At 38.1% G+C, this 15834-nt stretch overlaps 1 protein-coding gene across 3 annotated transcripts in view; it reads right to left on the bottom strand.

Annotated features, from left to right (window-relative positions):
• SYNE1 (spectrin repeat containing nuclear envelope protein 1) overlaps positions 1–15834 on the bottom strand; it is a 295201-nt gene that overhangs the window by 25344 nt on the left and 254023 nt on the right. The window contains exons 127-130 of one of the 3 annotated variants that reach the window (XM_054395242.1): positions 14800–14958; positions 14152–14318; positions 6929–7091; positions 3141–3328 (exon numbers count right to left, since the gene is read on the bottom strand). In XM_054395242.1, the coding sequence (XP_054251217.1) occupies positions 3141–3328; positions 6929–7091; positions 14152–14318; positions 14800–14958 (677 nt within the window). Of the gene's footprint in view, positions 1–3140; positions 3329–6928; positions 7092–11604; positions 11697–14151; positions 14319–14799; positions 14959–15834 lie in introns of those variants that run through there. The other 2 variants (XM_054395257.1, XM_054395250.1) reach the window with 2 other exon arrangements.

Here is a 15834-nt window from a genome sequence, read left to right as displayed (position 1 = left end):
TGTGTACATTAGAATCACAGAATCATAGAATTGTTAGGGTTGGATGGGACTTCAAAGATCATCTAATTCCAACCCCTCTGCCACAGGCAGGGACACCTCACACTACATCAGGTTGCCCAGAGCAACATCCAGCCTGGCCTTAAAAACCTCCAGGGATGGGGCTTCTACCACCTCCCTGTGCAACTTGTTCCAGTGTCTCACCACCCTCATGGTGAAGATTTTCTTCCTAACATCCAAACTGAATCTACCCATTTCTATTTTTTTTCCATTCCCCCTAGTCCTATTACTACTGACACCCTAAAAAGTCCCTCACCAACTTTCTTGCAGGCCCCCTTAATAAGGCCACAAAAAGGTCATTGTAAGAAAGTAAAACAGAGTTCAATGCATTTTTCCATGTTAACTTAGTATACTCTTGAATCAATTTGCTGGATAGGAAAGGATGAAGAGCCTGTATATATTTTCAAGACAGTGTCAAAGATATAACTTGTAAGTTGTATTTTGTTATATATACATACACTATACCAGATGGGAATAGTATAAAACTGCTTAAAGATAGCAATCTATGATTATAGAGCAGCACAACTGAAACAAGTTTTTCCATAAAGAAAATTACTAAACAGATTAAGAATATCCCAACACAACCAAGGATTATATAAAGCTCAATTCAGTGTTTTAAAAAGTCATGAATTTTACCTAGAGTTATTGATATGACCTATTGATATGACTGTGTAAACATCACAGAAATCAGATTGATAACTTAAAAAGATAGATAAAAGATCTACGTTATTAGTGGTCAGCACAGAGTGTACAGCATTGTTATGGCTATCAAAATCACCCATGCTATCCTAGATGGGAATAGAAAGCAATGAATCTTCTGGCTATCATGGGCATGCAGTGTACAGATGGTCTAAGCATGTGCAGTTAGTGCGCACACATGGGCACTACAGTCTCCACTTGCTCAGCAAAGCTAACGTGAGCAGATATGGAAATTCCAGATGAGTGTTTAGTCCAAAATTCTTCCAAATAAATGAAATCAGAAGTAAGATAAACTGTTTAGGAACAACAGGGGCATGAAAAACATAACACCTGGAATAACATTCCACCTATTCAATAATTAGTTTCCCCATCAGTCTCAGAAGCTCTCGGGTAAACTTAAGTATTACAACTCTCCCTTTCTGGTTATGTTTACTAAATCTCATGGAGTTATTGCTATCATCTAAGTTTTTTCTAATTTCTCTCTCACAATTTTTTGGAAATATGGCAAACAAGACACATTTAATCAAAGGTCTTGTGAGTAAAATTTGATAATTGATAGCTGTACTTTGTATAAAGCTACATACAAATGCAACCAAAACGTCTTTTTCTTGCTCCAACAGCTTAACAGTTACTGGCTTTTATTCTGTGTATAAACCTCTTCTGACCCTTTTGCCCTTTTCTTTGGTATTGCAACCCTGTAACACCTTTGAATGTTGAATCGAAATGTCAGCTGGGAGAAACGACTTCATGAAAGAAGTCTTTGTGGAAGCCAAAGCCGAATTCACTCTTCTGGTTCAGCTGAACGAGCCATGCGTGGCATGGGAGAAAAAGAAGCTCCCTTACCTCGATACTGAGGAACCATGACTCTCAGCAATAGAGACACATTTGCATCCGGGGGGTGGGAAATAAAGGAATTAAAGCCCCATGGACACTTTGATTAATTTAGTGTCATACCAGAGATGCACCCATCACCAGTCAGGGGGTGGATAATCAAAAAAGCACCACAATACTGGGCTCAGAGCATATGCTGCTCTCTTCAGTGTAACACTTTGTTTACAGCTACATGGTTTGTGGTTGTATACACTGCTCATATAGTACATACGTATTGTAAGTCACTATGCTTAATTGTGTAAACCACTGTATTAATATGTAAAACACTGTATTTGATATGTAAGCCATTATGTTTGTTTAAGCTAGGGTTCACAGTGTACCCTCATTAAAGGCCGTTTATTGGCCCAAGATCACTTGCCCCATTGGGTCAGGGAGTGGTCTGTGGTGGTAAGGCCATGACAAATGGCCCAGTACAAATCCAGACAAGCCTCAAGATGTCTAGACAGGTCCCTTTCTCTCCCCTCCTTCCTGCAGGAAAACTGGAAAACGCAGGAAAAGGAACAAAGGGGACAGGACCCTTGCCTGTCTGGTAAACAAGATGCTTATCTGGGGTCAGAGCACATAAGCTCCCCCAGATACAAGGTCCTTGGTTCTGCCTTTTATGGTCATAGCCTGGCAGAAGGATTTCCACTGGGCAGCGTTAGTGCCCCATTGGACCAAGTGACCTCTGGCATTTTGTATATATACAAGTGACTAGGTAGCCTTGCCTTGCTCATGCTTGCTGAAGCCTTGCTCAAATCTGCTGAAGCCTTGCTTCAAGCCTTGCTGTCTCGAATTGCCCTGCCTCGAGTGTCTGGTCCAGAGCCTGGGATAAAGCCATGAGCCATACACGTGCAAGCTGGAGAAGTCAGCGCCTAGAGAGCCAGAGGGGCTGAGCCTGCCTCCCCCTTGCCACCAGAATCGTGCCGTGCCTCAGTTTATCCAGGGAGCATGCAAGTGCCCATCACCAAGGGCATCGTTAACTGCCTGCTGTCAACTGAAGCCAGACCAGCCTGGGACCATGCGGTAAACCTTTATTGCTGGCAATCAGCCGTGCTGAACCTATGAGAGCGCCCTAAAGCCAATGCAGCAGCAGCATCCCTTACATGGGTGAAAATAGCTGTGAGTAACTGATTCACTGCCCTTTGGGTTTAACGGTTCTTATTGAGTCTCCTTCCTGCTGTAACTGAGTGCTAACTGCTCTCGGGGACCTTCTCTTTCCAAGTTGTTGCCTCCAAATTTGCATAGAATAGTTTGTATTTGTCTGAGACTGCATAATTCCTTCTGTAAATACATATCTTCCAACTGTACAAACGATCCTTTTAACGAGTTTTGGCATATTTCATAATAAAGGGTTACTGTTTCTATTAATACCCATTGCCATATTGTTTTATTAATTATTGCTGTGAGGGTAATTAATAAAGAAGCCTCCCTGCGACTGCAACAAACATACATCCCATCCTGTATTTGTGCCTGTGGAAGAAAATACTCATCTGCAGGCATTTTAGACTTACTTAAGTCGCCTTTCCATCGACATTGCACAAATGTTTCTCCACCTTCTGTCCAGATTGCGTGTAGCCTGTTGGATAGAGTCACACTCTGCTTCCGTGGCACAAGCATCACAGTCATGAAGAAGCACTTCACACAGATTGAGAACAGATGCCACTCCAGTGCTGTGTTTCTCTATGTCCCTCTGAAGTTCCTGCAGGTGAAGAAATTAATTCTTTAGAGAAATTGCAAAATATGCATAAATACAAGTGCATTTCTCTTCTATGTATTAAAAAAAAAATAATAAGCTTGCAAATGAGAGAAAAACATCCAGTGAATACCTATTAAGAGCATCTGCTCAAGTGGTGTTGCAATGTGATCAACGAGGCCAGGAGAACTTAGCAGCATGCACAGATCTCCAAACCGTTACCTGGGACAAACTCCCAGAGCTCTGCATGCTTAGCTGAGCATCTTTCACATACATTTAACCAACATGACCGATAGATGGTGGAATCATTCCCAGCCATTTCCCATTATCAGAGAATGTAAAGCAGAAGTTAGTAAGAGAAGTGTGAAAAAAAAAAGTTTTTATGTACTGTGATGTTTTGGTGGAGGTGCCCTTTGTGAACCTAGTCTTCCCCAGGTGAGGTAGCTGCAAAGTGGCATGTCTGACATGGAGATTGGCAGCTGCACATGTTGAAGAGTACATTTCTAGTAGGAGATATTTCTTCCTTCAACTTTCTAGTCATATAGAATTTTCATTGGAAATGGAAAAGGAAAATTTGAACAGCTAAAGAAAATGCATTTACACTGTCCAGTACTTACTTCTTCTGTTTGGTTTCTTAGTTGCAAGGGCTTATTCTACACTGATAATATCGTTTCACCCTGAAGCAAAGTTTTGCACTACAGATTCAAGTTAAGACAAGCCACAAAAGCAACTGACTATTGTTGTAGGTTAAGTGCAAGAAAAAGAAACTCTACTTAACTTCTGCCTGCCTTTGTAGGTGACTACACCAGAAAGTGATGTATTGCTCGTTCATTTCTGATTCAGATGAAGAAAAGAACTATTAAGGCAATTGGAAGTTTATTTAGGAGAACAAGAACTCAATAGCTTGAGGATAAATAAACTGCTTTTTATAATTTACTAGTGAAGTAAACTATAACATGCAGAGGGAAATGTAGTCTCGACATATTCTGCCTACAAACATTTAAGGTCTAACTAGAGGAACTTTTCTTACAACCAGCAATATGATGTTCCGAAAATGCCTTCCAGGAAGAAATGACTTTTAAATGTAGAATCTAAAAACCTTGGCAAATTTGAAATGGGGCAAAGTCAACTTTTATCAATCATATGATTTGGCTGATTGTGATAACTGGGGTTTGGCTCAGTGAAGTAGCCTATTTTCTTTTCTCATCTGTGAAACACAAGGCTATTTTGTGAACACCTACATGAAACCATCAAGTGGCACATCACAATTTTTTCATCCTGAGCACTGGCCCTTTCATTTACCTGGAAAATATTCTTTTATCATGATGTCCAACTACTTATTCTTATTTCTATCCATTCTGAAAAGGTGGATATATAAAGGTGGATACTACAAACAGATGCAATACTTTATGAAACATATACTCCAGAGAGCTATGAGACTTGAAGTTAAGCAAATTCAGGTAATACAATCTCTTCTCTGCTGTTTTGGAGTAGAGAACTAGTAAGAACTGCTGGTCCTGAGGATTCCTAAGCGTTAGGAATTCACTTACAGAATATTTCTACATGCAATGCCTACACTTTCTTTTCTCCAGTCTTATATTTCTTTCCAAGATGTTTGTTAGAGAAAATTTAGCCTTTGAGTTAGTTCACAAAGAGGCATTACTTTTATGCAATGCTGTCACATTTTTCTTTTTCGTTATCAACCCAGAAGAAAACATTTCCCCCCCCCCCCCCCCCATTTCAAGTGGTACCTGATTGAGAAAGTAAACAAATAAGTAAACCTTGAAATGCAATATCTGACCCTAGGAAAACAATGCAGTTATTCTACCTTTCCTATGATACCCAGCTTCAAGTGTATCTTTAATTTCACTACACAGACCAGCAATCTACAAAGCTGATTCTTGGCTGAAGCAGATGCTGAGAAGCAGATAATGGAATTACTGAAAGGGTATTTGGCCACCTTCTTTGACAGCATAGTATTTTAGAAGTAATTTTGTATATGAAGCATTGGTTGCACTATGAGCAGGGAAGATAACATGTCTTCAGTGGAAGATTAATCATGTAAAATAATATAATACTACTTATGGAAGAAGAGGGATTAAATACTTGAGAAGATGGTCAATGTACTGGCTTTCTGACATGTGATAGAAAGCAATACAGCCTCTGACTGACAAAAATCCTGGCTGTCATACATTGAAGGTGAGTGTTTTTTAAAAATTTTTTATAACCATGGAAGGTGAGTGTTTTTTAAAAATTTTTTATAACCATGGCTTGCAGTGTTATCAAATCATCACAAAATTTCCAAACATGGCATCCCTTATAAGGTAAGATTCACCTCTATTTCATCCCTTTGGAGTTCAAGTTAAAGCACTCACATTTCTAGAGACTATCACTGCACCCTGTCATCGTGTGGAAATCACTACAAGGAAACAGCAGAAGGCAGAGATACATCAGCCTCTGTGCCAAGAATAAGTTCCATAAGAAGTGATTGTACCAAACTGTGGGATGTCTGAATAGGGATGACAGTAAAAAAATCTCCATTATCTACTTTGTTGATAGCACTATCTACTATCTACTTCGTTGCCTAGCACTTTATTATTGCAGAAACAGCAATCACTAGTGACATTTGTGTGTTATAAATAACTGCCCCACGTAAATTACATATATAACATTAATAAGCAATTCTGCACAGCCATGTAGAAATCAGCTGGGGAGCTGGCAGACATTGAGGGGGTTCCTGGGTCTCAGTTCCACACTCAGCTTAAAAGAGCACAATGGAAGTTTGTACACTTCAGAAATTAATCATCCCCAAAACATTTTGTCAGTCCTCTTCCCACACATTTCTTTCTCCTCTGTACAAAGAACTCGAGAGCATCTATCTCATCTCCAGTGAGGCACCAGAAAGGTATTTTAACCAATAAATAACCAACAGGAACACAACAGAAGAGTCCTCCCCAGCACTGTGCTTCTAGATAAAACTGAACTGGGCAGCGAAGTGAACAGGAAAGGAAATGTATAGTAAATCTTCTTAGGAATAACATAAGTTTTAATCCCAAAAACTTGTTGACAACATATTTCTGCTTGTTCCAGTGCTGACTATTTTATTCTAGCACTGCATAAAGGTTTTGTGTGCTAAACCGACGGATTGCAACTTCACATGTATAGCTCATGCATCTTTGCATGCAAAGTGATTCTCAAACAAGCTGCAAAATAAAACTGAGTTAGAAAGGTTGCTAAAAAATTGTAATATTCAAACATGTGCAAAATTTGCAAAGTCTAATAGGTGTCAGTTTTGCCTCTGGGAACAGACAATTAAACCAAACAAAGACGACAAACCCCAAATGAAAAACAATTGCAGTAACTTGCTCAGGTTACATCTCCTGGTGCCTTACCTTTCTTGGAAAGGTCAATCAGGTCCTGGTGGATTCGATGTCAAAGCCAGCAGAAGGCTCTATAAGTGACACAGTAAGTACCACTTGCCTTGATATTTAAGCACTTCTTTGCCTTGTGCCCTCTCAGCATTGACTTGGTTATGGCAAGCCCAAGGACACTCTACTTTGGTTCTCCCCATGCCATTGTGCACCTGTTAAGTGAGTACTATTTTACCTGCTGTTCATTTAGCTTCCTTTGTATCTCCTCGGAGTCACAAGTTTCATAGACGATAGGTTTGGACAGCTCTGACTCAATGTGGGCAAGCCATGATCTCAGGCTACTCATGTTTTTATCCAGCTGCTGCACTGCAACAAGGGTTTCCTTCAACTTCTTTACCCTGTAAAGAAAAAGAAATTGCAGTATAAGCACACCCTGAAAGAGAATTTCCACAGCATGTGTTTCAGTAAATTTTCAGAGAAACTTAAATGGCAAGTTCTGTTCTGAAGTCTTCCATTATTATGTAACAGAAGTGTATGATATGTGCAAACAGTCTTATATTCACAGGTCCCACTTTAAAAGAAAAGGCTACTAATGCCAGGCAACATTTACAAAGCTTCTGTATCTTTACTGGTTGAGTTAAATGCTTAAGAAAGGAAAGCTTTTTTTTTTTTTTAATGAACACACATAGAGCAAAATTCAAAAAACAATGTAAGTAATTTAGTTGTGTATTTGACCGACAAATGATGGAAGTTCTTTCTAGAAGTTCTTTCTTTCAAGAACTACAAATAACTCATCCATTTAACCAGTATTGGTGGTGGAGTGCATTGAGTGAACAGGTCTTTTTCACCCTGGTGCTTTCTAAACATTGAACTACATATCATAGAATGGTTTAGGTTGGAAGGGGCCTTTAAAGATTATCTAGTCCAATCTCACTAAAATGAGCTGGAATCTTCAATTGTACTATTAGGTTGATCAGAGGCTTGTCCAAATAGACCTTAAATGGGGGCACTGACCGTCTCTCTGGAGAACCTGTGGCAGTGTGAAGACCTGTCCTTGAATGAATAATTCTATAGACAGAAACCCCAGCTGAGAACTTAACGAGAACTCCTGAATTCCAAGAGTTGCTTTAAGTTGTTCTTGTTCTTAATGGACTACTTCACATTAATACAGATGGATGCAACCACATGGTAATTTCTAGCTAGTATTCTTCTTGAGACTGAGTTTGCTACAGCAATGGCTACAAAAAAAAGTGTTTTGCTTTTTTAATTCAAGGAAACATTAAGCCTTAAGAGTGAGGGAAATTTAACTAAACCGACATCCTGTTCTAGTATCTTTTTCTTTCAGCCTGTTTCAACTGCAAAAAGGTCAATCAGTAGTTCTCTTCTTCCTCTCTTCATGTTACATAACATACATTAGTGGAGCCTGAAATTGTTTTTCCATTTGTGTAGTACCACAAACAATTTCAAGTAACAATCCATTTATGCTTCTATTGCTCTTTCAGTATGAGAAAGTTTTAAGAGATGAGTGCAGATGGCTGACTAAATCAGCTTGAAAAATACAAGACTGTCAGATTCGTCAAACAAACAAAATGCCACCTGACTACCCTGTAATTCAAACAGAGCAATTGACATTGTTTCCATAATACCAGCAAATTTATCAAGTGTTTCCATATTTAAAGCAGCACTTGTAGCTGACCATTAAGAGTCTAATATGGGTGTCTTTCTCTTACCAAAGGGAAATGCAGAGCTCCTAACATGAACTTGAAAGACTTAAAAGTTAATTCTTTCAAAATTTTGTCTTTTTCTAGCCCTCTTTTAGATCACAAATGGTCGAACTGTCTCTTTACCTCCAACCATGATTAAAAACAGTTTGAATGCATCATCCTTGACAGAAACTCATGACCAACAGCTACGGGGTTGTGTTCTGGAAAAAAAATCTTGGTAACTGGAAAAAATCTGGGTAATCTGAAAATCTGCTATGAAGGGACTGAAGCCAACATATTCATGCTCAAACACTCCTCCCAGTCCCCATTATCAAGTTAACCCCCAAAAAACACCTATATTGGTGAGACGCTATGAGAACAACCAGTGTCTAAGAGCATCATCTCCTCATCACCTATGCTTGCACATACAGTGCATCGTGAATTTGGACCAATTGAAACTTGCTCACAGAGACTGCAAGAAAGCACCGATGAGTGAAATCTTGCTCATTTTCTGCTTAGATTTTCAAGGTTGGATGCTGCTGATTATTTGCAGGCATGCTTGAAAGTGAAGAATGAATCATGTCAGTCCTGTGTAGTCACTGTCATTTGCAAGCCCAAGCTGTCAGTCTGGGCTTTTCTTGTTTGCAGTGGTATAGCACTCTAGCCTCTGTGCCAGATTTTATTTACATTTTGCCTGCAACAGCTGACAAAGGGCCCATCATGTAGAAAATGCCCTCCTTACCTCAGGCAGACTGCATAGGAATACATCCCTGCCACAGCAAAAGGCAAACCTGGCCCAAATAGAGCTATTTTCATTCACACGACTTAAGTTACTGAAGAGAGAAAAAGAAAAGTGTAACATACTAAAAGAACACAACAGCCAAGCCCAAACCTTACTGCTAAATCTGCCCTCCTGCCAAACTGTTGCAATTACCTGCATGTAAATTCTGTACTGAGTCTGACATAGAATCATAGACTCATAGATTTTTTTTGGTTGAAATAGACTTTTATGATCATCGAGTCCAACCTTCAACCTAAGACCACCATAGCCATTAAACCAAGTGCCAAAGTGCCACGTCCACATATTTCTTGAACACCTTCAGGGACTGTGACTCTGCCACCTCCCTGGGCAATCTATTTCAATGCCTGACCACTCTTCCAGTAAAGAATTTTTTCCTAATATCCAATCTAAACAGGCCAACTCAAAAATTTCACTAGCATACTGTCTCACAGGCATCAGCATGCCATTTCCAGGCTTCTCCCTGGCAAGCCTAATTTCATCCCCCCCATCCCCCTTCAACTGTAGGGAGATGGAGATGAAATTGGACTTGCTAAATGAATCAGGTTCCTTGCCCATGATGCAAATAGAAACAAACACAGGCTGTTCGCAGTATGCAGAGCTTACTTTTTTTGACTGAACTGCAATATGGTGGTGTGCCTTCAGCTACTATGAAAACATATCTACAAACCAGCAGTAGATGAAACACATCATATCTAAGAGTTGTTTTTTTTTTAGCAGGTAAGATGTCTGTGTTTGTCATCTCACTGAATGCTGTGCTTTTGTACAAATAACTGCATAAGGGGTAAGCAACAAAAATATCTCACTCAAAAATTTCAGAGCTCAAAATCCTCTTTCCATGCCAATGATGGGGTCTGAAAGCTAATGAAACTAAAATCTTTGCTTAGAGACAAAGATTAGATTATAAACCATTCAAGTACATGCAATTCCTAGTCAACTGTAGCTTGACCTTCTGAGATTCCATTTACAAGATTATGTTTAAACAGTGGATTATTACAGTAATCATCTCATGCTTTTGTTGCAGCAGTGTGCATTTTACTACAAGAGACTTCATATAACTCCTCTCTTGGATAATTAAGATTCTACATTGAAATCAAAGGGCTGGACCCATGATACAGTTGTTTTAAAGTTTTGTTTGTTTGTAATGTAACAGACATACATCAGTCTTCCTACCACTTACAAATACTTAAGACTCTCAGAAAGGAAAATACTGCAGAATTTAATTGTTTGCTTTTATGGTTTACTAATGAAAACTCACCTAAAAATTTGAATGGGCTTATGATATTTAGGTTTCAGTGTTGCAATTACTGCACTTCAGTTTCCCCAAGAAAGTAGTAACTTTAAAATGTCTATTTTACATTAAGAAAAGGCAGTGGGAAAACAACTTGGAGCTGGAATTAAGCACAAATACCTTCAATTCATCTATTCCTAAATCAGACAGCCTTAGATTACACTTAAACCTAAACAGGAACAACCCTGTAAATACATAATGATGTCTCATATACAACTCATAGCTATTGTGTTAGTCATTTAGACAGCTGGTTACTAATATTAAAATTTAATAGCAACACACACAAAAAATCAGCAAGAGTATTTAGCTAAGTCTGCACAAAACTAGTAGAAACAAGAAAAGCTTTTTTCAAAAAGGAATGTACTTGGAAATGGAGATGAAGTTTCAAGAAACAATCTATGAAACAGTGAAAAATACTACACTATTTAAATAAAAAAGGTTAAAAATAATATTTTTATGATTAAAAAAAATTTAGTGTCCAAAGTACAGTGTTACTGCATATGAGGACGCTAGTACCACCACTTATATTTGCTCTTCAGATCAGTTTCCCCTTTCACAGTATAAATTTCTAGAACTCTGAACAACAGCAAAACTTATAGAAAAGATAATGTGAAAGGGGAAAAAAAAAAGAGAGAAACTGAATCAAAAATCCAAGATGATGTAGACTGAATTCATGTAGCACATGCAGTTACAAATCAATCATTAATATGTACTAGAGAGAACAGGTCCAATAAATTTAGTCTGAAATTACTTTCTTACAACCTCTCTCCTCTGCCTTCCACTTGTATCCATACCCCTTTGATGACACAGTGAGCAAAGGCTGCTTGCTTTCTCTCATGTGTATATATACTTGTATTTAAAAACAGCAGTAAACCAGTCTATAGTTTCTTTCAGAGATTGAAGAAATTTTAATTGTTCTGTATCTGTAACAAAAAAAGTATTCTGAGACCCGAAAGTACTATCTGCAAAACAAAGCATGCTCTTACCACTGTCAACTATTTTAAAACTGAACCCAAACCAGTAATTTCTAGCTAATGTAGAGATTTCTAGATATCAGTACTTCAATTAGTTTCCCAGCAAGCCAAGACAGTCAAAAGCAAACAAAAATAGCTGCCTGCCTTGTGATATCACAATTACAGTCTGGGAGATCTGAATCCACACTGCCGTCCTCTGCCATCCTCACAGCATACAAGTCCTCTGCCACCACCATGAAACTTTCCAGCATTAAAAAGAAGAACATCCACTCCAAAAGTCTGTAAACACTGCGCTTTGGGCAGGGGGGGAGGAAAGAGAACACACTTCTCTTTGCTGGTGAGTACTGTACAAAAACCGTTGCATGCCAAACAAATGTTAGCAGTCGTTGCTTGATAACATGAGACTGAATGGTGACAAGTGGTCATGTTTCTAAATAAAACTTGCATTCATCAACATGCGCGAGACTTGATCTCCAGGAATGTGGACCTTGAGTGCTAGGGGAAGGGATGAAGACACATGTAACAAAGCCTTCTTTGCAAAGTCTGAGCAGTTGCAGCAATAGCACTGCTTCCTGGCTGCAAACATCTGCAACATTTTTTGCAACAGGCTGACATATCAGAAAAAATAATCTGAAAGGATGAAAATATTCTAGAAGGACAGAAACAGAAGTCTTTGGTGCAGAGACACGACCAACTTTCTGTAACTGTCTCTTTGGCAGTTACAGACCTCCTCAGAATGAAGAGGCAATTACAAAAAATTGAGTGAGGAAGAAGACAGACAGAAAGAAAGATGTTTTTACAGGTGAATGGAGAAGTTCCATTGCACATAAAATCAACAAACATCATACTGGGTGGATATTATCCTACTATATTACTAAGGCATTTCTATGGAGCACTATTTGTTCACAGCTGTAGGAAACAAACCACTATGAAAAATGCTCCAGGCAAGGGACGACTATAGCTTTGCAGAAAAGGACGCAGGCTCGAATAATTTATTAATGCTGTCAGGGGATCCAGAATAAGAAAAGATGTACTTTATTCCCAACACCAGAACAACTAACTCAGCACTAGCTGAGTGCTGCCAAAATCATGCTATATGATACATTCCAAACTCCAAAATATCATAGCAGGAACACAGCCCAATATACAACAATGTATTCTAAACAGCCTCTGGAGCCTTACAAAAATTACCTTGGAGGATGCAAATGGAAATCCCCTTCGCCAGAGAGAATCAGATGTCAACACAAGTACTTTGCATATACATTAATCAACAACTTCCTCTTTAACTGCTATCAGCCAGTTGAAGCTACAGCTGAACTAGCAAAATTTCCATAAACTAGCATCAAACCTCTCTACCATCTACTTCTCAACTTGAGCAACATAATGTTCAAATTTTGCAGGGTTTTTTCACCTCACTAAGCACTGGAATGAAAAGGATTAAATGTTTAATTGCATACAACAGTGTTGAGAAGGCTAAGTTGAAATTATCTGGAAATAAAAGTAAATAAATATTTTACATTAATTACTTTAGAACCTTACTTCATGATAATAAAATCAGAAAGTTTCAATGTATAATATTGCAGTTTATAGCTCCCTACACCAGGAATGATACAAAATACTAAACACTTAGCCTGTTCCTCTAAGCTCTAATACTGAATTGACAATACAGATCTAATAAAAATGTGTTTTGCAGTTTCTGAATGCAGTAACTTTTCACTAGAAAATTCCTGAAAGTATTACTTAAACATTTATTTTTTGAAACAGTGTTTCAAAAGACAAATACAAAAATACAGTAAATATATTTTATGTTCAGCAGCTGGTGATGCATAACATTCTCTGAAACCAGCAGGCTCCTCAATCATGATGCACCAGTTCCTGACTTAATTATTCAGTAAGAAATATACAGCATTCATTACTTTAAAATGAACCCCTCTAAAGGTGGCCAACAAAGGAGCCACCAAAATGCTTCTGCTTATATAGAATTTACTGCCCCCATGCATACAGATTTCAGAGCAGGAATGCAGTAACATAAGAAAAAGAATGGATAACTAAACAAACCCTTTTGCTACTAGCAGAACTGAAGTACTACTAATTCATATCCTTATATCATGAAGTATAAAAGCAGGAGAGACAGTCTGTAGCATGACTCAACAGAAAGTATTGAAATAAAAAAACCTGTTTCTTCACATACCAAACAAAAAGCCTCTGTGTCCTTAAGTTATGAAAATTGTTGTTGTATTTTTGACCTTGAGGTAAAAAGAATCTTTAGGCCCAATGTGCATACACCTACCTGCAGCTACTTCTGAAAAAGTAATCAGGCAGAAAAACTAACACTCGTTTTGGAACTGCTCTTCTTGAAATCCAAAGCCACGAGTGTTTTGATTCCTCTGCCAAGAATTTTTTAGAAAAACTGCTTTTGCACTCACCTAAAGTAAGGTAGTACTGGAGCAAGGCTCCGTAAATATGACTGAAATAGATCCTATGTCATCTAGCAAATAATGTTTTGAATTGACCCAGGTACTGTAAAGTACAACAAGAAGGCGAATTTCACAGAAATGGTTTGATGGCTATGAAAAAGCTCATTTCATGGTTAATGATGAAAAGGTGGAGATAATAAAGAGATTTGAAATGCTGATATCCAGGATATTAATTTCTGCCACAAAGTACTTAGAAGCAAAACAACTGTTTTACCTGGCTGCAATAAGATCTAGAAGATGTTGCCACCTGTCATTGATCTTGCCAAGTTTGTATTCAATCTCTGATGCCTTACTCTCATGGCTGGCTTTAGCAAGTCGCTCTCCCATTTGCTGAAGTTGGATTTTGTTTTTCTGGGCTACAGCAATTTCCTCTTGATAATCCTGGATGGTAAGGACAATCAGAAATCAAGGTGTTTATTCTGAATACACTCTGCTCTATAGTACTAAAGAAACCACACAAAAATGTCAATGAATGTTGTTTCTTTGGAGATTGGTACTGTGGAGAGACATCTTAAAACATCAGAAGAATGAAAAAAAAATAATCCAACGAACCAAAGCACAACACCTTCTATAAACATATCTGCTATCTCATTATAGGCAATTCTGAGTGGATATTTAGTAAAGCATTCAGATGCCTTTGACTTTCCATTCACTTAATTTTTTAGTGTGCTGGTAGATCCTCCCTCAAGAAGGAGAGGAAAATACTGCATAGTGAGAGAACACAAACACAGTCTTAACTGGAATTTATAAACATCAGTGTAAGGTAAAACATTCATTTCAGCTAATTCAGTACCCTCTTTGCAACACAAAACAAGTAAGAAGTGAAAGAACAGTATGTAAGTGGACAGACACTGCACTATACCTTTTTAAGTTTCTCGATCATTTCTTCTATGAGGATGTCACCATTTTGAGAAACCTTACTTTCCATTTGTGTCAACCACTCACAGAGCTCCTTGTTCTTCTCGCTGAAGACAGCCCACTCATTCAATCTCTCACTAACTTGCTGTCGACGTAAGGAGACCTTAAAGCATTTGCAGAGAGTAAATAAAAACAAAATGGAAATGTATTTAAAGTAAGTAAAAACAAAATAGAAATGCAGTTAAGAGATGCTTGAAACACTTTGTGCCTTTGAATTCCTCTGGCCCTACAAAACTGTTCCAGCCACTAGCCATTAAAACAAACTAAAACTGTACTGCAAAAACTTAGTGTGACTCTCTCTGAGTTTAGAGGTGTTAATCTTAGCTTTTCTGTTAGCTACATATGCAAAAAGAGAGGCATTCAAGCATAACACTCAGTAGCCTGTCAATATCTTGTTTTATAATGTCTCTAATCCAAATATTTCATTGGAGAAAAGAAAAAAAAGCAAAACATTTTTTCTCACTTATAAAATGTTTTAAAGTATATCAATAGTTTCTTTTTAGTCTGAGATTAAATAAAAAAGGAAGACAAAAGTGCTTAACGAAGCAGGAAAATTGATATATACAAAAGACAGGCCAAATTCCAAAAGACTGTAATTTGTACGTGAACATGATTTGTTAAGTACAAAGCTAAATCTAAGATACACTATATTTTGCAGAAGTAATTTTCTACCTGAGTTTCAACACACTAATTTCACAGACAACTATTTCTCCTCAATGGGCATGACACCTCGAGAGATTCCAAAGGACTGAGATGTGCCCTGACAGGAAAGAATAGGCATAAAAAAAGAGGCAAAAAAAAGTTAATACAGGAGGAAGAAAGACATTTCTATGTTTAAAAATTGCTTAAAGCAGTGGTACCATCTCAGGCTATGAATGGCAATAGAAGATAAAGATGGACATTGAAATCAAAATAGCAGTAGAGGGTGAACAGCATAACCATGTCTATAGTTTCAGACATCTGCGTAACTACTTACTTC

Source organism: Indicator indicator, chromosome 2 (genome assembly GCF_027791375.1).
Source record: "Indicator indicator isolate 239-I01 chromosome 2, UM_Iind_1.1, whole genome shotgun sequence".
Lineage (NCBI taxonomy): Eukaryota > Metazoa > Chordata > Aves > Piciformes > Indicatoridae > Indicator > Indicator indicator.
Note: the sequence above shows the minus strand (reverse complement) of the source record. Positions and strands in the feature narration are given on the sequence as shown.